A 24,303-nucleotide genomic window follows, 5' to 3' on the forward strand; every position below is an offset into this window, starting at 1 on the left:
TTTGTTTTGCAGTGGCTGCTTGGGCAATGTGGAAGCGGTGGCGCTCAAAACTACAACATGTAGTCTCACGCGGAGCTAGACTCTAACTTTTTTAAATTTGGATCGTCCATTCCATGTCGTCTCTGACGCTCTATTTCACCTTAAATTTTGTACTATACACAGATAAATATAATCGCGATCGCATTCAAGCCTTGCATCTCCAGTGAGAAGAAGTGACTTGCATTAAAGCATGTTTTTGTCGAGTTTAGGGCACTTCTGCTTGGCATTAAACCGCGTATTCTGTATCCATTTTGTGCGTTATTGCCCACAGCGGTGGCGGACGCACATTCGCGTCGTCCCCACTATGCGTTAGCGCTTGTCACGGTAAGAGACATTTTTTGGAATCCGTCATCGACAAAGGGACATACGTTTATATGGCTACTTCTAATTCTCAGCTTCCTTGTGTTGAGTACCTAGTGATAAGGATCCAACTATAGATTAAAGTACTAGGCACATTATTCACCTTTGGCTGGCGACCACGTATGATAAAAGCCATCTTAATAAGTAAGTGCTATCTGCCGGTGGCTCAACATGGACAAGTGGGCAAGCACTTATGTGCGCACGTACAAATGTGTCAACGGTTTTGCCGCATACTGCGGTACTTTTGGCAAGCCTGTTGTCCCCGGCAGAGCTTTGGCAGCCCAAAAGTTTGGATTCTTCCAAAAGACGCGCCCGGTATTACTGGGATTGTGGTATTTTGCAATCCGTATGAGCAAGATGGCCCATCTCACTGATGTCAGCGAAAATTGACTGGAAAGGATACAGCCAGTTGAGATGCTCCTCGACAGTCTTTTACGTCAACATGCCTTGCTGGTTGTCATTGTATCAAGGCTAGATCCGCACTTTACAGCAAATTTACATCGAGCTTGGTTTAAGGTGCTAACCATCAATCTGAGCTTGTCCACCGCTGACATTTCACAGATACAAGGTAAGTCGTAAAGTTAGTCACAATGATAATTAAATGTTGGCCTCAGCTGACGCGCGGAGATACCGTGGTGCTCAAACGAAGTGAAGAGATTTTGCTTAAGAACACTGCCCATTCCTCTACATTGATTTCCTCGTATTAAATAATTTGCTTGACTGACCGTCGGATCCATTGTACATTACCACAAATTGGTTCCGAACGTGAAGGAGGTGTTCGAGACAATCCGACTTGCTGGTATCAGCATGGTTAACCTTCTTGGAAAAGTAGTGAATTTTATCTCGACTTGAGTTGCGTCATGAGCTGGATCACGACTTAAGGATGTTCAACAGCAACACACTGCCACTGTAGGAGGAACACACATATGAGAATGTAGGGAAAACGTTTTTAATCAAACATGACTGAACTATTAACTTTCAGTATCTACAATTTATATCACCAAGTTGCGACCTCCCCAGAAAATGCAATTTAGGGTCGAAGCTCATAACGCATTCAGTCACACCAACTATAAATTTGGAGAGAGTATAAGCATATCCTGCGTTTGACGTGGCTTGCTAAACTCATTTCATAATCCCGCTATACCCAACCATGTGAGTGTGAAATACCCTGTGGTAGGCGAAACAACGTCTAAATTTTCCGCTATAGCTGAAAATCCTTCTCATTTCAGGCAGTGACATGGTTGTTAGCCGAGTTGCTCATCTCAAGCCGTACAGTGAGATGGCAGAGCTTCGATGACATTCGAAAATTGGCTGATGTCAGTTTCAGCCCCACCGCGAGACTCTCGGAGGGAGTCAGTGTCCCGCCACAACCGAGAGAGCTAAGAAGAGCTAGACGCAGGAAGCGTCATCCATCGGCACTGCTTGCTTGCGAAAGGTGGTACAAGGTACGGATAATGAGGCTGCAACGCACTACGTCTTTGGTGAAGTGGAAGCGATATTCTCACACTAAAAACACTCATGTGCTTGAGGTCCACTTCAGCAAGGATGTGCTGGCGCCGCTGGCGTTTACTTGACGAACAACCGGCCTCTATCCCATAAAAAATGCTTGATCGCCAGCGAAACGCGCATCCCAGTAGCGAGTTGATACCGACTTATTTCAAGCTCGAAGCTTGACCGGTAGCCCTCATATAAATGAGCAAGACTCGTCAAAGTAAGAATTGAGATGCTCAACGTCAACTTCCAGCCAAAATCGTTTGAAATCTCGTTCTTTGAGCATTTATAAAATGTGCCAAACTGTAATGAGCGACAAGGCTTTGTTGTCATTTGTGAGAAAATATATTTACATCCGACTGAGACTAGACATACAATTCCTGACATGCAGTAATGTCTAACACTGCTCAGCTGATGACAAAAATGCGATCAATAATTACGATCAGTTGGGTCTTTCTCGAATTTTTGGCCACACAAGAAATAAGTCAAACATTATAACTGCAAAAAATGTGAATTTTTATGTGTAAAATACAAAATAGCACATCATTTTATTCAAATGCAGCGCTACAGTCTCCCGCAGTCAACGTACCAGACGCCCAGTGAATATTATAGCCGAGATACCTCCAGGAGTGGCTCGGGTTTGCGAAGTGATGTAACGCCATTTCATTCTAATGATACGTACGGTGCTTATACGACCGTAAGTCAAATGCGTTACCAGTCACAGCATCAGTACCGTCAGCACCACCGAGCAAGCAATAGCAGTGGTAGTAGTTACCCGGCAGTTGGGACGGCTCCAGAACTAGATGAAGAAGTGCAGTATGCGCCACACTTGCTGGCATACAGAACTATCTACTTGCTTCAAGGCACTTTTATGGGAATGCTTGGCCCCGCGCTTGTCTTCTTCTCAACGTTAGCTCAAAAAAACTCGGGGATAGCAGCGCCAGTCTACGGATTTGGTCCCATATTCGCAGCACACGGAGGCGCAGCGCTTGTCATGAGCTTCATGAGCGACTTCGTGCTTACATATATCATGGAGAAAAAGTTCATAAAGCAACTGATTATTGTGCTGTTGCTCTGCAGTGGGACATGGTACGCGTGTCTTACACCTGTAGCTGCCGCCACAGGCAACGTAGGAGTTGGAATGCTATTCATGGCCAAAGGGTTTTGGACAGCGCTCTTAAATATAACGTATGTAGGCATTCATCAGGTGGTTTGTTGTGATAGAGGCTGACGGGGATGCAAAACTTTTGAAACAGATTGAATCGCTGCTCCTTGTGGATTGCTGGGGAAAAAGATCAACGAAGGCGTAGCATTGTTACATCTATGAATATCTATTATGGCCTTGGCTGCTTGCTTGGAGCAATGGTTGCGCTACTGTTCACGATACTGAAAATCGATCTTCATTACGCATTCTATGGGCTGGCCATCATGTCAGGGCTCCCGGCCGCATTAGTCGCAATGTTGCCAAGCCCAAACAGTTATTATGGTCGCGATGAGCACCAGACGCTGCTGTCTTTCGAAGACCCCACGCGTCGTGTACCTACTGTACCAAGCCCAATTGTAGGTGGCGTCTTCTTGCATGCCAAGCACATCAGTGGCTCGAAAAATTGTAATCCTGACACATACGACTCGAAGAACAATTTTATCATTTTACTCGTGACCATCTACGCAACTGTGCTTTTCGGTATCCAGCTCGGCCTTGCTGCCTTTTTGTACGACTATGTTGGCACAGTTCTTACGTACAATACAAACTGGACAGATACAGGTGTCCCGGACAATGAAACAGAAATCGAGCGAAATAAGACAGTGTGGCAGTGCGCGGCAATGGTGATGTTTTGGGGGTCATTAACTGTGTCTTATATTCTCCTCCCGGGGTTTTTGTTTCATGAAAAAAATCTTTACTCTATTGTTATATGTGCCGTGGTATGCGGAGTAAGTTCATTCGGACTTTTATTCGGAGCTCAAGCGGGTCTTATTACTCTCACAATCTGCCTTTTCTTGTTTACGTTTGCTTTGGCCCCGCTCTTTACCCTGAGTATCCATTGTTTGACGCGAGTAATAAATGAGCAGCTAATCCGGCGTGTGTCGTCGCTCATCGTATTTGGATGTGGAATGGGGGAAGTATTTATACCAGTACTAATGGGATTTTTCATGAGCGGGCAAAGCGGACAGACAAATGGAGCCGTTGCTGTGAGCTACATCACTTTCATCCTTGCTATCACATTAGTAGGAGTTAGCGGGATGTTGCTGTGGATGGTCAAAGCACGGCTGAAAGAACTTCCAGAACCTTTTGACGAGCTAGAGGCCAAAAGTGAAACGAGTCGTATGCTAGCAGCTCGTGCAGGCCATCGTATGCAGAAGAATGACAAATGCTGATAATTGACCGAATACTATTATGCAAGTCTTAGATGTACTTAAAGGTGTAAGTGCACAATCCGAGCAATGTGCAACTCGTTTCAATTGGTTATGTCAAGAATGTTCTGAAGTGCACACACACTTATCTGTTTACATAATCTTGGTCGATTTTATCCTAACTTTTCATTTGATCTCAGTGGATGGCATATGTATTCAACCATTCGTGACAATATATAGTACTCGATGGATTGTATCGAAACGAACACTTACTACCGAAGCAGATTTTTCACTTAGTTTCAATTTGTCAGCCAAGATTGTATTCGTAAAATGTATGTTAAAACCTCTCGTACCATTAAATTACGCAAGTACGTACTTGGAATCTATGCGGATATTCTGCTTCATAATCATTTCTTTAAAATTGAAGCTTTTCCATATCGAGCCGCGTACGGTCGTTGCATGTCTTAAGATTTATATCCTTGCAGTCCTTTGTGAACTCAATATACGAGAACTTTTGCTTAACAGATGTCATATTTTTTTCAATAATGCTGCATATCTTTTAGAATAGAATTCCAATCCACTATTCTGGCTATCTGTCAGGAATTCACTATATCATTTTTTCGAAAGCACTACTCAAATTTGTTAGCTACACTGCCTGATTTCGTTTGTGTTGGGCCTGGTGCCTGAAATCCTCACTTGATTGCAGATATGCCATTTAAACATTGCTCCTGCTCTTACCAATATACGACATATTGTCAACGGGGTTGTCAAGCATATTGCACAGAGGAATAAAGATTCCGCGTTAACAAACGAACAAAGGACGGACTCATGTGCTCCTGATAGGAATGATTCGGCGCTTAGCTGTCGACAACGTGAACGTTTCCGGGCTCTGATTTTGATGAGTTCTATCTTGACCCTCCTTCACTTTCTTCTTTCTTGCAGCACTTCTATCACTGCTCAACCTTTTGACTGTCTCCGGCTAAAATCGGTCTTTTCTGGCAGAATGGATATAAGCGAGCTCACTAAACAGTCTCCCACATGTTACCGTATTTGTAGAAACGCTTAGAATAGCTAGTGCGAGGCGTGCGAGCTTGTATTGAGAAAACTCAGAGGGTATTATACCATTAAAATAAGTCTCAGAATTATACCAGTCCATTATAGATCTTCATCAGGCAAGCGCAAATAGTAGTGTATGCCAATATGTAACATCGCTTTGAGTGAGGCCAGACCTGTTTCAGGAAGCAGAAAATTGTTTTTGATAAGATGGGTGCAAGAACATGACTCAAAGGAAGAATGTCTGTTCACAATCGTCCCAATGAATGGACCAAGTTCGTCATAATGACAGCTGTCGCGAAGCTGAGGAAGATGCCTCCAAAGTCCAGTACCACGTCTACCATAGTATCTTTAAACGGACGGAGGCAGTTGGCAAAGGGTGAATAATGATCTCCGCGTCTTGTAACTATATCGAACATTGAGCAATTCGGAATACACTATTCGGCGGCACCTTATGCCAAACATTCTGGTTCTGTAACTCGTACAAAACAGCAGGAAAATCATCCTTATTTCTGCATCGTCTTCTAGAGCGGTTTTGACACGGAGGATTGGTGCAAACGTTGCCTGCATTGAGTTTCAACGCGTTTCCGCCATCATTAGCAGCGCAAAGTGAGGGCCATAGATGAATTAATTTCGTCCCGGAGGCGAGGCAGCGACTTCGTTGTTGAGAGAAGAGTCAGCAGCGGAAGATGACAATTTGGACGATCCCCGTCCGGTAACTCGGGATGCTATTCGAGCGTATGAGGAGAAAGTTCATCGATATTGGCACTCTGCAAAGCATCTCTCCGAGGTCGCCTTCCGCTGTGCGGAAGTTCTCGAGAGTCTGGAACACTTTGTGCACCGACTGCTTCGCGTTGAGAATTATCATGCTCTGTCGGAGCGGCTCCTAGCCGTCAAGCAGGCGAACAAGTCACTCCGTGCGACGGTGGAGCGTCTTGCGCCGTTAATGAGGGAAGTTGTTGCGTTCCGTGCTCAGCAACAATTGCTGGTTCAACTTCTGAATAGCCGAGCGCCTTTAGGCGCCGCCCCGGCACCAACGACGTCACGCTCACTTGCGCCGGATCCCAGTACGGCTTAAGCAAGCCCACATAAAACACCAGGCAGGTGCGCGTCCTTCTCGGAAGGTTCAGCGTATACGCTAGGCCTTGCTTGGCCACGACCTATAAAAAATCCAATAAACTGTGGACAGAGCTTTGTCTTAAATACAACAGAAACGGCATATGTAGGAAAATTTTTAGAATTCAATAAAACAAGGTCTCCGACCTCAATGTATTCGACATTTCTTTTTCCATTTCCGTCTGCGTATTCCTTCTGTATTTCTTGACTTTCAGCCATCGCATCGAGTACGTGTCATAAGATACTCTGTCTAGTAGACAGAAAGTCTCCGGCTTCCTTACGCACGGTGAGGGGGCTGTCATATGCTTGCCGTTCGGCTATTTCTCTCCACCAAGCCTTGAGCCATGGGATGGCGGCGTCAGCGGGACGCGAGGATTAATAAGCCCGTTCACGTAGAACGGTGTATAGGCGATAGATGAAGATTGTAGACCAAAACGTCCCAGTTAAGAGCGGGTCTCTACTAGAGAGTTCCTGCTGTCGAAAGACACGATCAACAAACAGCGTCGCTGTATCCACACCGTCGATGGCGACCGCACTGCCGCTAGACGAGCCATCTTGCTCAGACGGACCACAAAGACCACCATACCCGCGTTGTCCGCCGATTCCTTCGGCAGGCCAAACCCAAAATCCAAACTCAAGGACTGTCAACACCCGGAGGGGGTACCGGCAAACTGGCCGGCGGCGGTGTCACGTCTCACACGTGCACATTTGTGCTCGTCCACTTGTATATCTTGGGCCACCAATAGTAGCAACTCACCGAGCTGTACGTCTTCTCACAACCGAAATGGCCACTAAGTGGGGTATCTTGGGCCTCATAGAGGATACCATATTATAAATTCTCATCGTGAGGAACCACGACTCGTGGCGTATCCGTTGAATCGGTGCTAAAAAAACAACCCATTATCCAACGAACATCGGTGTAATCGTGGGCGTGATCGCGCCGACAATTTCTTGTCCGAGTTTCCAAACTTCTTGCCCTCGATAGCCTGAGCAGCGCTACACACATACTGTCACCCGCGTGTGCGGCGCGGATCTAATCCGTGTTTGACAAATTCACCGTCGTGACATGATCAAGCTCATAGTCCGGTCTGCGTGAGAACGCATCAGCCAAAGCATTCTGCTTTCCTGGCTTGTACTTCACCTCGAAGTTTCATTTTGCAAAGAACGAGAGCCACCTGGTCATCCTCTGCGAGAAGGTGAGGGGACTGAGTTGCAGTGCGTACTGACGCATGATCTGTGTAGATCACAAACGCCTTTGAGCCAAGCAGACGCACCCTGAATTTGACCAGTTTATACTTCATCGCAAGTATTTCCTTGTCGTGGACTGGATTATTCCTATCCGCAGCCTTAAGCTGGCGAGATTCGAACGCGATCCCCGATCTCGCCCCTCGGCGTCTGCTTGTAGTAGTGCACACCAGATGGAAAATCCGAAGCGTTGCAGACGACACTAAAAGGACGATCAGGGTCTGGAATAGCCAGTATTGGTGCATGAAGGAGGCTGTCTTTGACCGTTTCAAAAGCCTTTCGATGCTTGGTGTCCCAACACCATTCTGTATTCTTCCTAAGGAGATTAGACAGGCCGTGCCATTTCCTCAAAATTTGCGCTATACTTGTGCAAGTAGTTATCGAGACCAAGCCACTTGCGCAATTTCTATTGGTACTTTGGGAACAGCCAGTTCACAATGTCCTTGACCTTAGTAGGATCCGCTCGAAGGCCACCTATCCCATTTAAGATCCCTAGAAAGGGGATCTCCTCGCGCCGAAGTTGCACTTATCTGCATTAGCATACAACTTATTCGTGCGTATGCACTCGAGCACCGCTCTTAAATGAACGGTATGGTCTTACTCATCTGTTCTCCTGTGCCCCGCACGACTGTGGACGAAGCTGTCGTCAAAGTATGTATGTGCATACGCCCGATGAGCCTAAACAATTGCTTCACAACAAGATGAAATGATGCTGATGCATTTGACAGTCCTTGGGGCATCACCAGTCCCTCCCAGAGCATTGTGCTCGAAATAATCACCGCTGTCAGTGGAATACCACTCTCTCACATGAGCAATTGGTAATAACCATCGCAGTAAGTAGTACAGCCAACCATATTGTTCTGACGAATATTCTTTCTAGGACTTGACGTTTATGCCAGAATGGTGACAGCATTCAGCTTATTCTAAGCGTGAACGATACGCCACTTGTCGTTCGGCTTCCGGATACAATACGTGGGTGTCGAATGGGCAGACTTGCCCCCACGCACAATTCCTGCGCCATGCTTTGCACGGAAAAAGGCGTCAATGACGTAACGCTGCTCTTTCGGCAGGGGCTATTGACGTGTTGTGCAGTATTTGATTCCCAGAACCAGGGCAATCCCATCACGCACACCTCGGTCCGGAGGTAGAACCGACAGTGAGTCTTTGGAGAAGATGTCTTGAATTTTCTTCACCAAAGGATAGTACGGATCCGAGGGATCCTTCGGGATCGACGATCCACTTCGTGCGTTCAGCACCGTCTTGGTGTCTCCGAGGACAGGTTCATCTTAAACAACGACGAGTTAATCTCCTTGTTTGGTCTTACAACGACCACCTCGGCTAAACTGCCTGCCTCCAAGACACCGCTAAATTATCAAAGAAACATCCACCGCGGGAATAGCCTCGAGGGTAACGTCGCCATCTTTCTATCCCGTCATACCGTTGACAAGGGAACATAGCTGTGCGCTATTGTCTACGGTAGACATACCCTGGGTCAGGATCGACGCCCTACGTATCGCCGATAACATACGGCTTCGCCGTTTACGTCTCATCGAGACCAGTGGAAAACACGCACTCGGCGTTGTCCAGTGTTCCCACTCTCTGCTCCATCGGAGCCTTAATATTATTGACATCAAGAGCTCCGTAGTCTTCGTCCAGTGGATAATGGACCACTCCAAACACTTCAGAAGGGCCTTGCCCAGGATGCTTCGGACCCCGTCCGACCATGTCACTCTTGGCATGCAGCAACGGCTTCAAAACGTGAGCAGTGCTCAGTGGATTACGTGCCACTCCACGCGCATCACAAGGGCCTCGCCCTTGATGCCTTGGACCTCGTCTGACCGTGCCATTTTGGCACGCATCAATTGCTTCGTAGCGTGAGCAGTGCTCAGTAGGTTACGTGCCACTCCACGTGCGTCACAAGGGTATCGGCCTTGATGCCTCGGCCCTTGCGCGACGAGGTGCTCCACGCCCTCATGGCCCAGCAGGAACTTCAGCTTATTAAGCCCGTCCGCTTACCCTGGGGCAAATAGGTGTATTCCATCATCCCCACAGAGGATCAGTCGTAACGACTTAGGAGTAGATTGACTACGAGTGCCACCAAAAGCAGTGGGGCTGCCGTAGCTCATTGCTTAGAGAAGCTAAGCTAAGGTCACCGACCTTACGTTCTTTACAAAAACCAGTGCGAGTGTGGCGGATCGCAATCTGCTTCCCCAAGTACTAACGACTTAACCAAGGCAAAAATATTCTGTTCGAAATTGAAAGTGTATTGATTGATTTTGTTGCGGCAGAGCCACCAATATCTAAAACCCTATAATTTCTTAATTAGCATAGTAATACCCAATCTAAGTGAATGCTTGGTGAAACACGAAAGCAGATATACTGAGGTTTCGATCAAAATAATGTGCATGATAGTTAAGTGACCCGCTGAGAGCCGGGAATTCAATCCATTTATGATATTTTAAGATTGGCTGACTTGGGCTTTGTATCACGTGTGCAACGGGGTTGCTGGTCACCTCGCACATAGGATGTGCTGAAGCTTAAGTTTCTTGTCAGCTAATGCTCAGTGAATCGGCTGATCACCAGTCACCATTTAAGTATCAATCTGAGATCCTCTTCGGCAACCTTGCTTCTTTATCCAAAGGAAAAATTGATGCCCGGCGTTGCCTCAGAGTTGTTATCCCTATAATAACCCGAGCAGATGTTCTCGTTGGACTTGAGTAATTCTTAGAAAATATTTGCAATATATCAAAAGTCAGCATTAAAGGAAGTGCTGAGCAAAACAACTGCCGTGAATGTTTTCCCTATTTCGATCAATCAGATAGCAGTGAGTTCGAAGAGTAGAATGGACTTCCAAGAGATCCTACGGGTCGTATTTAAGATTCGTCGAAGGAAAATACGAAGTAACACGTCATGGGTTACGTTCAAACATCAGGAAGTGCGGTATGATATTAGTCTGGCCTCAGGAATCAAACTCAAGGCGCTATCTAATGGAATCTTTAAGGTAATAAATGATTTCATTCGTGTGTATCGCGTAGTAGATCTATTGTGAGAGATAGAATCACTTTGTTTGAAGTCGGTATTATGTTTAATGATGATTAAAGGCATGTAGCGGATTGGCATGCTTCTGTTGATAAATATAAGCCTGGTGGATTTAATGCGATGGCAAATTCTTTGACGTTGCTTAGATGATTACTTCTTAGATGTCTCAGGTGTGACGTCAACCTATGGCGATGCGATATGTATGGCGCATGATCATTTACAAAGTGGATCGCTTTATGAAAGCTTTGAAAAGCAAGATTTTGTTTAACTAAAAGTTAATGTATCGAAGCGTTTGGGTAATCGTTTGCACCGTTATTTCTTATTCGTTGGATATCGGTATCACAGCAATGACCCGCCAGACAATATACGTAAGCTGGTATATACTTAAGAAGAATATTCTATGTGAGACACACAAAAATTCTCTGGGTCATCACCCTCGAGAATGGACATATGGCCCACCGGGCGCGATGTTGTTGCGGCGCTACATGTATATAGGGTAAGGAGTTATGTGCACACATGTGAAACGACTCAGCGGATATTACCTTTGATACGTACACGCCCTTCGTCAGTCTGCCGGATCCGATAGCGCGCTGGCAGTCCATAAGCGTAGACTTTATAAATATTTATCTCTGGCTATTATGCGGATGCTGGAGGTAGACGCAGCACAAAATAATCTCTAGCTACTTTAAAATCATAACAAACGTTATTAAAACTAACACACGTGCGCTGTCTGCAGTCTTCACGACTATATTGAATCCTTCACGAAATCTGACTTCTAGCGCCAAATTGGTTTTGTGTTACTTTAATCTTCACCCAGGAAATGAAAATAAATGTGTCCATTTCGCGAGAATTTTTTATTCCAATCCACGACTCCGCTCACACGAGCCACTTAAACACAACGCTGAGGGATAAATATCTCAGAAGTCCCCTGTCGCTGAATTAATTGCAGATCTTGAGTAGCGATTCGATGTTGAACCGCTTGGAGTGTCTCAAACCAATCAGCTAGATTGCACAGCCCCGCAAGCGCGCCTGAAAATTACATTCTTATCCACATCGCATACAAGTTAAGATCTCGGGGGGAAATCAACGTTCCACCACAACCCAAAACCTCACGAGTGCCCAAAATGTGAGAGTCATCCATTACCGGCTGTGATCGGTGAGCAAGAAGAAACCCGATTCTATGTGGAGCGGAAATTTGGTCGATATGCTCACCAGGGGTGAAGTCAGTATCGGGTAAAGCTGAAAGGAATTCTCCTTTCGACAGCTCATGAGAGTTTGATCTCTCCATAACCCGTTTCTGTACCTTTGCAGCTGCTTAAGGCTTGTGACACCTTCAGTGCTCATTACCTGATCGTAAGAGACAGTATCGTGAATTAAAACGCACTCTCTCCAAACGAATTGAGCCTATCCTTATTCCGAGTTGAGATTCCGTCGATGACTTCTCCAACATATGGGCAAGGCTGCTGACAGCACAAATTTGTGGTGAGGGCGAGCTCCTGCCGCGACATCGACGCTGCGCTTTGCTGTCTGCAATGTGCATAGTCAAACATAACTAATTCGTAGTTTATTTTGGCTAAAAATTATATATGCGCAAGGCAACGTTCCTACATCATCCAGCACCCCCTCGCTTGAATAATGTTTTTTTGGCACTTTCGCCGAGTAGCATACGATTTGAGTAGCTGTAACGGGGGGGTGTAATGTTCGACCGTGTACTTTTACATTCTCACTCCCAGTAAAATAGTGCAGACACAAAATTGTAAAATTGACTCAGTTCACACTCTATTTATTTAGTTGTGAAACTATTAGAGTATCGACACTAATGAAGATGATAGGATTTGGTAAACGAGAGGTACACGTGGGTTGCTAGCCTCAAGGCAAAAGTTGAAGGTTGGTTTATGGTAGTGAGACGTATATATATGGTTTTAGAATCTATGCCACTCTATTAATGGAAGCAAGTAGTTTTAAGAGTGAATTTTATTTTTCGGCCCTGTGTGGAGCGTACAAACTATACCTCCGTGTGTTGTAAACTCAGTCTCTCGTGTCAAAAATTTCTGGTACAAGATGCACGGCTACTTAGTTGCGCTTGGTAGCAATATAAATCAATCCCACGACCGGGATGTGAGATGACTGGTTCCTCTATGATAATTAACATCGAGTCTTGATTGCCTGTCCTCAAAACTACTACTCAAGCATGGTGAGGTTGCTGCTTTGCTAGTTGTGAAGGAGTCGGGGAAGTAGCTGGTCAAAGATCAAAAGCGGAAATCACCAGCCTGAAGGAGCTAATCAGCAATCGAATATGCCGGTGAGATTCCTTCAGAAACCCTTAACGCGGCATCGGTGGGATCTGAATCGGCTTCTACCTAAACTTCGCTTGTATATCAAAGATATCTTTTTCTCGGGTTAACGTAGTTGGGATGTTATGATTTTGACCGAACACCAAGGATGCAACAGCGCGTCGCATTGGCAGATTCCACGCCACGAGGACGCACGCGAGAATGAACCTTCAACCGCTAAAAAGAAGCATTCAAGACGTTATAAAGCTTGAAGCGACCGATGTTGCAGGTATTCGGACCACCTAATCAGTTGTACTGGGTGCGCTCAAAATTTGTCGTTTCGTCATAGAAGCCGTTTAGCTTGAGGCTAGTATACCACGCGTTCTACAATTCACACTTCAACATTGACCCATCTACTGCATATAAACGAGTTCTCATCGTTGTACTTCATCATGGTACATTACTTTGACATTTTTTAGCTCAGTCCAACAACCAATGAGCAATTGTGACAAAAGTATAATGTCTACGCACGCCATACTACAGTACGTACGTACTCCACCACACTCTTCTCCGAAGTGCGCCACATTCAATTTCTTTTATAATGTTCGCATTGCACCGAAAGTTGAGTCCTTCCCGTTGCACCTAAAAGTACCTATTATTATGCTAAAGCCGTATCAGACATCCTTATATTAACGTGTCCACATGACTGTGAACAAATGAGAATATAGCGTAGCCGTGGCTGATGATCTACAAGCTATACACCGTTAAGGAGTATGACAAGGCATTCTTCCATAAGGACGGTCATGTGACTTTAAGAATTTTGACCTGGCAATAAATGTGCTAAGCCATTAAAAGACAAACGGAAAGGCTATACGCTTTCCCGCTTTTCTGCACGGTTGTGCGCTCTGAGCCCGTTTTTGACGGCGGGGAATGTGACGTCACTACGACGCAGGGCTCACGACAACGTCCAGTCCGTCCAAATAAATTCTCCGAGAAAGGGATTGTTGTCGCCGTTTTTTATGCGTATAGTCACGAGCACTGCTCATTAATGTTTTATGTCGATGTCCACACTGTGCTCTGCACGACTATGGGCGAAGTCATCGTCGGAAAAGGTCTGTGCGCAAGCACAGTAAGTACGTCAACTGACGGCTAAATATCACCTATGCCGCAGATACCTAAACGGCGACATCGGGGTCAAATTACGCATTGCATAGAGAAGTGTCACTGTCTTTCATAAGCTTGGAACACTATCAATCAATGGTTCAAGAGCCTGCAAACGATTATGCTGTCTAGCAGCACACTCTAGATATCAACGTTTGCGCTAAAATGGTGCCTGCTGTCAGCTTATTAGAAGCATGCACGTTCGACCCTTTCCGCTGGCCAAGCTAACAGACAGTCGACGTGGAATAAAGAGATTTCTTTTCTCTCATAAACAGGCTTCGTGCTTTGCTTCTCTGACGTCACATTGCTCCCTCGATGAGAGTATCCGATAATGGGCCAGATCCACGACGACTAGCGACATGCTGCACACTCTGTCAAAACCGCGAGATACCGAGTCAAAAGACTTAACGAGTACACCGGTACACTTACCAGCTTCCAGTACCCACGGTACGTTCCTTATCAAAGGTATGAATTTTTCCACCTGCTGCTACTCTCATGCAGGCAATATTCTTGAACGTTTGTGGTGCTTCCAGACGTGTGACAGCATTTCTGATTATATCAGACACACTGGAGCACCCGCAGCGCGTCTACTTGGAGCTGTGACTAGCGGTAAGTGGTGTGTGGAGTCCGTGGAAGGAGCCCCCGGAGTGTTACGCAATATTTGGTTTCAGGAACCAAAACAATATTATGATGCTTTCCTCTAATGGAATATGTGCAAGGCATTGCAAGACGGATACATCACCGAGTTGATTCGTTTTGTACCGGAGGAGCTGCGCTCACAATATATAATGGATGAGTCTGCTATCGAGGAAACTGACAGTAAACACTTAGTGCGAGACATGGAGCGGCCATCCTAAAGCTCTCATGTAAATCTTTATCTTTAGTTGATAGGTAATGACAACGAGGCCCGCCACGGGCGGATCCAGGAGTGTGTTTTGCACCTGGTTTTCTGCAACCAAATTCTGTGTAATTTGCCAATGGCCCTCGCCAAGAGAACAGGGTTACGTCATAGACGCTTTGTTTCGTGCGAAGCTCTAAGCTCGTTTGGTATGGATTACACTCAGCGCTCCCAGCTATTTGCCCAACCAGGTGACTCGTATGACTTCGGGTCGCGGTTCAAATGGTGGACCTTTAGACTGATGAGCTCAGTTGCGCGCATCATTTTTTCTGTACAATCGTACTATCGGCCATGAAGAAAATAGTATTGCGCCTCAGAATGTTGTGTGCGTCTATGGTATATATTAGGACTGTGAGGCTGTTAGGGCGCCCATACTCAGCTTTATGCGATTGAAGGACACTCAACAAGAAAAGACACAAGTATCACACACAGCGACATTTACTCTGTCAAACACCAGGAACAATGAGGCACACATTCCATGTATCGCCATTCACCTCCTCATTACCCCATTTGACGCAATAACTTATTCACTAGGAATCCCGACAGAGCGTAGTTTGTCTTCCAGCGAGCGAAATTCTTTTTCGTTAACAGCGTTGAGTTCTTCATCAACCCACTCTTCAATGCCGCGCACCTCTGGAATATAGTGCTTAAGCATGTTTTCCACGCCATGCTTAAGCGTCACCGACGAGCTAGGGCAGCCAGCGCATGAACCTGCAAGCTGAACCGATACCATGCCAGTCTTCTCATTAAAACCCTTGTAAAAAATGTCTCCACCATCGTCTTGCACTGAAGGGCGAATTCGCTGCTCGAGCAACTCCTTGATCATAGCCACCACTTCATCGTCGTCTGGCAGAATCGTCGTGTCCTATCACCGACCCCTCACCTTAGAAATGTTTTGTCAACTTCCAATTAAAGAATCCTAGTGCTCTTACCGTAATTACTGGCTCATCGGACATCACTTCCTCGTTAGATGCAAAAAAATCCATAATGGTTGCAAAGATCTCAGCGTTTAAAGCCTGTCATAAGCATCAGTATCACCAAGCGTTAACAAAAATTGCTATTTTTAATCGATCAAAACATACATCCCAATCCTCGTCATCCAGCTTGGTGATTGAGATGAAGTCTTTGCCAAAGAACACTCGTGACACTCCTTCAATTTGAAATAATTTTTTGGCCAGCGGAGAGCGACGCACTTCCTCTGATGAGGGCGTGAAGTCCTGTACGAAAACAGCGATTTCTCCATCAGTATTGCCCAGATACAGCATATTCAAAGCAAACTCCAGCGTACTACGCCTGTTGTGAAGCGATCGTCTAGAACCGCGCGCCCCGGCAAGAACTTGACGCTTTGCGGGTTGGGCGTCGACTCGGTCTGGATGAACATGGAGCGCATCGCACCGCCGCGAGCCAAGAACGGCGACACTGGAACAATTTTCAACGTCGACTTGGGTGTTAATCTAGCGACATTGGGTACTTGCACAGAGCAAGCTGCTGAAGACAAAGCTCCGCTGCGATGTTGTAGAGTGCGAATGAGGCGACGTGCGAGCATGATTAGGATAACGGAATTCAAATTATGCCAAATTTTATGTGCAAGAACAAAACTTGACAATATTTTTTAAAGTTAATTGTATTATTGGCTATTGTACAGTGTTGCCATGTTCATCCCAAAGTGGAATATTGAGCACATTGGGCCAAACAAAGAATTCTAGGAGTAGATCATATAGAAATGTGTGAAGCCTGGCCACAAAAGCATTTTCAATTTGAAAAAGACAAAAACTACCATTTTCTTAACTGACGCACCATTCCGAGACAAAAGGGACATTAGCAATGTTGATTTTGGCTGCAGTTAGCGAAAAATCGAAGACTGGTCGTCTACACCCAAAAAACTTGAAGTTATTTGGATACATTAAGCATATACGTCAAGTAACAAATGATATTTACTCGGTGAAGCATAGATTGAGCCCTCTGAAGCACGGCCAGAACTCTGCCAGCGGATTGAGGGTGATACGCAGAGTACCAACAAGAAGAAGCTCCCGCAAGGATAAACACGCCGCTGCTCCAAGATTCGACACCATTCTGAAATCCGCCACAAAAGATTTTTTTTCCGTGAGTACGCGGACCTCTACGTCCAGCGTCACTTCATCCGTCAGAGTATCGGCGGAAATATACTTGACACTAGCAACATGCGGTGTCTTATTTCCCAAATCTAAGCGAATAAGCGATAACGAACTCATGAACGCAGGCTTTTGTGCGTCCAACAATGGGTTGACACTTCCAAGAACTGAGTCCTAGTCAATAAGATGCAACCGTCAAAGTTTGTATTAGCAATGTTCGGGATACACTCACTTCAATCGCTTTTTTCAGATATGGCCAGCCACTAGCGCAGAAGCAAAAGAACAATCATAAGAAATTAGCTAGTATTCAATCGCAAAGGTGCCGAAACATTGGTGTCAATGGCCCCATACGTGGCAAAAACCTTATTCAGCCACTCCACTCTATCGACATCTGGGTATCTCATCCAGTTCAGAATCTGTGCGTTCAGTGAATGTAAGCAATTAAGTTAAAATTACGGGAATACACCAAGACAAACCCCAGCATGAGTTGTATCAGCACTTGTTTTTGATTTATGGAAACGAAAAGCCGCATTTCGTTGCAATTGAGTTCGTCGGTCAGACTTGTAACTCGCGTAACCCCATATGTAAAGGAAAACACTAGCGGTACCGATTCCAAAGAGCATATGATAGGTACTAGCCACGTAAACAGCAAGCGAGAAGAATGTCCATACTGCGTAATGTTGATGCTGATTGCCAAAGTGGGCAAGGGAACCGGACAAAGCAAATGGTAGAAAGACAGAAGTATCCGAGCAGCCCGCAATCGTAGCAATAATGAGCATACTTGTGAGCCAGCGAATCTTTACAGGTTTCAAATCGTCGATCGGCTCGGTGACAAACACTTTTTGACTTACTGGGTGATCGTCGTCTGACTTTGTAGAGGCAAAATTTGTATCCAGAGGATTTACGCTAGCAGATGCATAATTTTTTAAAGTTGGAGCACTTGTGGCTGTATAATCATGGCTGCTTATTTCAGAAACATCTTTCGAACAAACTGATTCCAGATTTACATTTTGGCCAAATGTTGATTCAAAGAGCGAATTCTCTGTGACAACTTTCATCAATTTTTTGCCCGGAAAGTTCTGCTTCAAGGGTACTTCACTTGGTTGAGCCGATGAATTTATAGCCGAACTGCTCATCGGGCTTCGTGTTTGATGATGCTTTTCATGTGAAAAGAAGTTAGTTCCCCAGCGATTTGAAGGGCGTTCCCCAGTTAGACTAGCTGAGCGTTTTGGTGTCAGCATTGTACGACCGACGGTAGCGATTCGACTGGCTGGATCAGTTACAAGGCGTTGTGTAAGTTTCTCTCGAGCTGCAGCAAATGTTGAAGAAGCTGTTGGACTGCTGCGAGAGCTACAAAACGAACTATTTGATGCACCAAGAGAGAGGTCTGCTCGCAATTCTTCGTTACTAACAAAATTCGAATCATTTAAAGACGCTGTAGAGGGACTTCGAAAAAGTTCACTATCTAAAGATGTAGCACCTTTAATAGCCCCATGTATACATTTGACCCAGAGCAGCATACGAGCTTGGTCGTCCTCGAAAAAAATAAAACCCTGAGGCTGCAGCCGAATGATGTTTTTCTTCTTCCACGTTCGGACTTCCACACAGAAACATTTTTCCATCACAATATTAGCATTATCCGATTCAAAGCTTAACACCGCGTTTGCTAGTGACAACAAATACACTAGCTCCGTGCGGGACTCGTTACTACGCTCAAACAAATTTTGATTAATACTTGTGCACTTCGAAGACAATCATTGACAACGTACTTATAAATCTCCAGCGCATGTTTAACAGTATTTGCCACAACAAAGTGCGTTGATTTAGACATGAGAAAACGCTGTCTTTGCTTTTTCTTTTGATGCACAACCATGAGACCTTCGACAGAGTTATGCTTGATCGGCGATTTGTTCTTTACTGCTGTCGGAAGCGGCTTTGACTTTGTCTCACCTTCTTCCACGCCAGCTTCTGTACAATGTACACTAAAAAATTCTTGAGACTCGGAAAAATTCGAAACATCATTCGTTGACGCGAGTGAGCACGACATTGCCAAGAATTTCTGACTGGCCTTCGTTTAGACGGCGGTTTTGATGTTGAAGTAAGTTTCAGAGCTCATGACTTGATTTTGTGTGACAATACATAAAATCATAATAGCTCCCCCTTCGTTAAAAAATCATCCAAGAGATACTGAGGTCAGAGCCGACGCTGTGAAAGAATTTTTATGGACGACACAGCTCAGCGCAGTTTACTGCTATGGGTATGTATGTATTCATTTTAAATTTATATTTGTGTTGTGAACACCTAGAAGAATTGGTAGCTGTTTTATGATATAAGAAAGCAGACAAGTGTCTTTAAATGCTGACGGATGGATATGTTGATTTGGCTGCTTGTGACCCGCACGAGCACAGGTACAGAGTTTCCATGAGAAGCTTGCCACAGACGTGCAAATATCAAGACTTGAAGATCTGTGTGACGGTGTCTTCCTCTCTAAGATCATGCACCACATGTGCGTCCAGTGTGACAGCTACTAAATTCAAAGTCAAGAAATGCAACTGATCCCATCATATCTTTTTCATTATGTAGCGATGGTGAGTACGTGAACTTAGAGCAAATCAATGATCAGCCTGGTAGCAACTGGGCGCTTAAATCCAACAATCTTAAGACGCTACTTCGTGCTGTGGAACTATTTTACACGGACGAATTGGGACAAATGTGCCAAGCTAACGAGCTGGTAGATCCTTCGCTAATTGCTAAAGAAAATGATGTTCATGAGGTATCAAAATTGACCGAGCTTCTTCTTGGGTGCGCTGTTCAGTGCCCTAACAAATCCGAGTATATCCATCCCATTATGCAGATGGGCGCTTCTGAACAAGCTAGTTTGATGCATGCAATCGAAAAACTCATGCATCGGTTTCAGCCTGTATCTCCTACCAACACAAGTCGCCGGGATTCGATGGCTCATAGTGCTTCCTTCGACGAAGTAACATCACCTTCATCATCGGCTTCCTTGTCTGCTTTAAGGGCGGGCGGTTCACCCGAAGCATTAGCTGCACAACTGGCTCAAGCACTTGAACGAAGTTCGTCCATGGAGTTACGATACCTGGATATGGAGCGAGAAAAGCGCGAGTTGACAGAACGTTTCGAACAAACGTTGACTGAGCACCGCGAGCTTGTGGAGAAGTACACAGTGCTAGAAAGCGAGCGCGATCAGCTCCGCACCGAGCGTCAGAACACGTTAACTCGTGACAATAAAAAAATTCAACAAATTGTAGACAATGAAGTTCATGCTCTACAAATGCAAATGGAAGAGAAAGATTTGGAGTTAAATCGAGTTAAACGCGAATCAGGAGAACGTTTAATGATGCTGGAGAATGAAGTACGTCGCCAAGCGGATGAACTTGATATTTCACGTTCAAAGCTGGGGACGCTGAATAAACTTGAAGCAAGTGTATCGAAGTACAAAAAAAAACTGGAGGAAATGAACTCGATGCGCGCTCAAATGCGTGAGCTTGAGACACTTAACGCTCAGTACTTGGACAAGGTAGTGGATCTAGAGAGTACGATCAAAACAATGCCCGGACTAAAGAACCTCATCGAAAAATACAAAAATCAAGTGGTGGAGCTTGAGACAGCTAACGTCCAGGCGAGCTCGAATCTGAGTGTAAAAGAGCAGAAAATCCGGAGGCTGCAAGAAGAACTCGATAGTGCATTGGGAGGTAAAGAGTTTCTCGAGTCCCAAGTGGAAGAATTACGTACCCAAATCTCGAGTTTGCAATACCGAGAAGGTAGCGACGATGCGATGGCTACTGGAGAGAGTAGTGCCGTGAATGGAGGTGGGTTAAGTGCGGATATGTTGCTCGGTCGGGACTCTGTAAGTGGTTTGAGAGAGCGTGTGGCTCGTTTAGAGCGTGAAAATACGGAGTTAAAGAATGGCAATGTAGACGCTGGACACGCAGAACTGGTGAATGATTTGGATATGGCCATCAAGGCGAAAGAATCGCTCCAAGTGTCACTCTTTCAAATGCAGAAACAAAACGACCAGTTGTCGGAAGATTTACGCAATACGCGGATTCGAAGCGAACAGCAACAGCAAATGCTGGCGCAAATTCAGCATGCTCATCCACAACACCCTTCGCAATCTCAGTGGCAAAGTGTACCAGACAGATCAGAACCGATGCAAATTTCAACTGATATGGCAGTCAGGGAAGGTGTGGCAGCAGCTGGAAATGCTGAATTCGTGACTCCAGCTGCGCTGGAGTCTGGCATGGTGATGGGACCGGGTGGTGTCATTCATGCCCCTGTGCCTTCTTCAAGCTCAGTTGTGGTCACGAGCAGTAACAATGCGCTTTCGACAGCTCAAATTGCTGAGTATCAGGATAAGCTGGATAAACTGGTATGGAATTGGTTTGAGCATCTTGTTGAATCGTTTAAATGATTTATGTGTGGTGGGTCATAGGAAATTGAGGCGGAAGCGGTGGATTCGCTGCGTGCTACGGTGACGGAATTGACAAAACGGTTGAAGGAAAAGGAATCAGTTATCAACGAACTCTCCGAGCAGCGCGCTAAGCTCGAGAATTATACGAAGAAGACACTGCATGCAGTACAGACAAAGTACATGGTGGCTGTGAGCTCACACCGCAATCAGATTAACGAAAAGCAAGAGCGCGTGGATTTCCTGGAGAAAAAAATGAAGGAGGTCCGTGCTTCATACTCTCGGGAGCAGGCGCTGATGATGTCTTCTTTTTACGAGGTGCGTGTATTTGGTGCTGCGTTTGAAATAGCTTATATATGTAGACACTTTGCTTTTTTGTTTGACCACAGATTGGAACGGAAATGCAGCGTCGTACTATGATGCCACAAGGTCCAGCCGCTGGGGCCCCAGGAGCTGGATCATGGCTTGCAAACAAGAGGACAGAGGAACGAGCGAAACGACGACAAGGGGTATGAGCATGCTGTGGATGGTAACAAGAGCGTCTTGATGAAGTATTGGCTTTAGGGAATTTGGAACGTTTTAGTATAACGAATTAGCCATGTGCGAGATGGAGATACGGTTTATTAAGTTTGAATACAGGGATTTCTTGTGACACAAAATGCCTTTTGATTAAGCCACTTAGTCAATCACATTAACGCCAAGATTAACGAGCGCGCGTGTAGCCTGCTGGCAAATTCGGTCATTTGTAGAATGCACAAGTGATTGTAGAGCCTCTACTCCGCCCAGCTCTACGATTGCTTGCTTATTTTCCGCTATACACAATCCGTACGAGCAATTCTCAGCATTTACAACTACAACACATTCTGAAGACTTATCACGTACGGTTGACTGACAAATTGCGCAATGCGCGTGCGACTTGAGACTGAAGCTCGACAGAATCGGAGTGCGCTCCATCAACAATAGGCTTTAAACCGCCTTTTCGTGCAATCTCGACTTCATTAGCATCTGATTTACCAAGACAAATTGTTAGGAGCACAAAGAATAAGGAAAATGAACTTTAGTTGTCACCGTTGACTGCTAGATTTGCGAGCGCTGCAATGGCCTCAACGGCGACGCCTATCTGACGGGAGCTGGCTAAGTCAATAAGTGGTCTGATGCCACCCGCTTTGGCGATGCGCTCCTTATTATCCACTGGAAAAAACACGTCCACATGATGGTATTTGAGTATTTGTTAAATCTACCCCAGCAACAATTATTGTGCACCGTTGACCCCAAGATTGGCAAGAGCTTTGGCGGCCTGTCGCTGTACGTGCTCGTTTGAGCTGCTCAATAGGTCAATAAGCATGTCGATTCCTCCTTCCGTGGCCATCTTGGACTGATTTTCAGCTACGCAAAAGTCATTTCAATGCATGTTCCCCAAAAACAAGCAATTCTTACAGTTAACTGATAAATTAGCAAGTGCATGTGCCGCTAGACGCTGTACCTCCGTGTCCGTTGACTTTGTGAGCGGAAGCAACAGTTGCAGTCCATCAAGCTCCACAATTTGCACCTGTCTGTCGGCTGCACACGACCCAATTAACGTTACTACCCAAAAATCAAGCATTCTACCATATAATACTCACGTTTAACAGCTTCATTGGCCAACTTCTCGGCAACTTCTCGCTGCAATGTTGTGTCGGCCGAACGTGCGTAGACGATAAGTCGTTGCAGATTCACACGCAAAGCCTCAGTGAAGGCCTCATCTTATACAAAATTCGACTAACGGTCAGCAATTTAGTCATTTGACAATATTTTTTGGGGTTTTCAACTGCACCATCATTATCTTCGAATGTAAATTCGTCCTTGCTGCCCTTAGCGCCTTTGACTCCGGCGTTTCCCATCAGCAACAGTCGTCTACGAGATACGAATATCGCAAACACTCTGTGACTCTTGTGTTGTATTACACAATCAAGTCCTTCCTACGAAAATCAATTAATTACCAAAGTCTCTGGCCATTATTCTATTCGGTAATTCCTTCGCTTATTCACACAATGCACATGTACCTTCTGCGTGCATTGCACATGTAATAGCTTGGCGTAGACCGTAACATCATCCCCCCTTAGAGTCTAAAGTACTTTGATACTTGTATAGACTTATTGGAGCACTTTACTCTCCGATCGTAAAATCAGCTATCAAGTGAGCAAGCGGACTTTGAAGAGCGTTCTTTGCCTAAGCGGCAAGTACCGATTCCGGAACTCTTTGCGTCACATTCGAGATGGAGACAATAAGTCCTATAGGATCGTCTCTTTCGTAGGCGTCGGATCAATAATTGCGGTGATTCAACTCGGCACATCGCAGTTAAGCTGAACTCATGGCGGATGTTTATAGCCTTGAAAACAAAACAACATGGAGCGTTTGCTTTATCGATTCATCGCTGGCTAGACCCCCCAATCGCGACCGAGCAAAACTCAGCTCTGGTCGTCGTAGTGTCGTTTCTAGAAACACCACAAAGCGATTCTCGTAACTGCGGACCGCGTCGAGGACATCATACTTCAGGGCCTTATGAGATTTTTACGTGCCCAAATTCGATAAATAGCCGCGCTACCAAACTCTGTAAAAGCGTTGATGGCTCTACAAATTTTTTCTACGAGTCGAGCGATCGTCGTGATCGACATTAGTCTCAGCGATCCAACGAATATCGCCGCGAGAGTCTTATCACGGAGGTTTGCTTGGACGTGAAAACGATTGATCTAC

At 45.4% G+C, this 24,303-nt stretch overlaps 8 protein-coding genes across 8 annotated transcripts; 3 read left to right on the plus strand and 5 right to left on the minus strand.

Moving 5' to 3' along the window:
- Window positions 1-2,446: 2,446 nt before the first annotated feature.
- PHALS_13662 (uncharacterized protein) lies at window positions 2,447-4,266 on the plus strand (the record flags this gene model as incomplete). Its single annotated transcript, XM_024729461.1, has 2 exons — window positions 2,447-3,078; window positions 3,147-4,266. 2 exons carry the CDS (start codon window positions 2,447-2,449, stop codon window positions 4,264-4,266), a joined length of 1,752 nt encoding a protein of 583 aa, XP_024579836.1.
- A 1-nt stretch (window position 4,267) lies between these two features.
- Window positions 4,268-5,000, plus strand: PHALS_14710 (uncharacterized protein). Its single transcript, XM_024729462.2, has one exon. It carries the CDS (start codon window positions 4,286-4,288, stop codon window positions 4,808-4,810), a length of 525 nt encoding a protein of 174 aa, XP_024579837.1. The 5' UTR covers window positions 4,268-4,285; the 3' UTR covers window positions 4,811-5,000.
- Window positions 5,001-5,543: 543 nt separating this feature from the next.
- PHALS_13663 (uncharacterized protein) lies at window positions 5,544-5,865 on the minus strand (the record flags this gene model as incomplete). The annotated part of the gene is made up of 2 exons (XM_024729463.1): window positions 5,544-5,701; window positions 5,781-5,865. 2 exons carry the CDS (start codon window positions 5,863-5,865, stop codon window positions 5,544-5,546), a joined length of 243 nt encoding a protein of 80 aa, XP_024579838.1.
- A 5,719-nt stretch (window positions 5,866-11,584) lies between these two features.
- On the minus strand, window positions 11,585-11,983 carry PHALS_13664 (uncharacterized protein; the record flags this gene model as incomplete). The annotated part of the gene is made up of 2 exons (XM_024729464.1): window positions 11,585-11,724; window positions 11,791-11,983. The coding sequence occupies 2 exons, from the start codon at window positions 11,981-11,983 to the stop codon at window positions 11,585-11,587; spliced, it is 333 nt and encodes a 110-aa protein (XP_024579839.1).
- A 3,567-nt stretch (window positions 11,984-15,550) lies between these two features.
- PHALS_13665 (iron-sulfur cluster scaffold protein nfu-like protein) lies at window positions 15,551-16,573 on the minus strand (the record flags this gene model as incomplete). Its single annotated transcript, XM_024729465.1, has 4 exons — window positions 15,551-15,892; window positions 15,960-16,043; window positions 16,110-16,244; window positions 16,316-16,573. 4 exons carry the CDS (start codon window positions 16,571-16,573, stop codon window positions 15,551-15,553), a joined length of 819 nt encoding a protein of 272 aa, XP_024579840.1.
- Window positions 16,574-16,661: 88 nt separating this feature from the next.
- Window positions 16,662-19,185, minus strand: PHALS_13666 (Ca2-dependent lipid-binding protein CLB1/vesicle protein vp115/Granuphilin A, contains C2 domain; the record flags this gene model as incomplete). Its single annotated transcript, XM_024729466.1, has 7 exons — window positions 16,662-16,761; window positions 16,825-16,896; window positions 16,966-17,312; window positions 17,371-17,401; window positions 17,490-17,554; window positions 17,615-18,845; window positions 18,908-19,185. The coding sequence occupies 7 exons, from the start codon at window positions 19,183-19,185 to the stop codon at window positions 16,662-16,664; spliced, it is 2,124 nt and encodes a 707-aa protein (XP_024579841.1).
- Window positions 19,186-19,359: 174 nt separating this feature from the next.
- Window positions 19,360-22,158, plus strand: PHALS_13667 (protein hook homolog 3; the record flags this gene model as incomplete). Its single annotated transcript, XM_024729467.1, has 6 exons — window positions 19,360-19,395; window positions 19,547-19,644; window positions 19,722-21,531; window positions 21,595-21,888; window positions 21,960-22,079; window positions 22,135-22,158. The coding sequence occupies 6 exons, from the start codon at window positions 19,360-19,362 to the stop codon at window positions 22,156-22,158; spliced, it is 2,382 nt and encodes a 793-aa protein (XP_024579842.1).
- A 90-nt stretch (window positions 22,159-22,248) lies between these two features.
- On the minus strand, window positions 22,249-23,450 carry PHALS_13668 (Armadillo repeat protein VAC8 required for vacuole fusion, inheritance and cytosol-to-vacuole protein targeting; the record flags this gene model as incomplete). The annotated part of the gene is made up of 7 exons (XM_024729468.1): window positions 22,249-22,382; window positions 22,453-22,575; window positions 22,639-22,761; window positions 22,834-22,956; window positions 23,008-23,130; window positions 23,193-23,312; window positions 23,384-23,450. 7 exons carry the CDS (start codon window positions 23,448-23,450, stop codon window positions 22,249-22,251), a joined length of 813 nt encoding a protein of 270 aa, XP_024579843.1.
- Between the last annotated feature and the right edge of the window lie 853 nt (window positions 23,451-24,303).

Source organism: Plasmopara halstedii, assembly GCF_900000015.1.
Source record: "Plasmopara halstedii genome assembly, contig: Scaffold_672, whole genome shotgun sequence".
In the NCBI taxonomy this organism is placed as follows: domain Eukaryota; phylum Oomycota; class Peronosporomycetes; order Peronosporales; family Peronosporaceae; genus Plasmopara; species Plasmopara halstedii.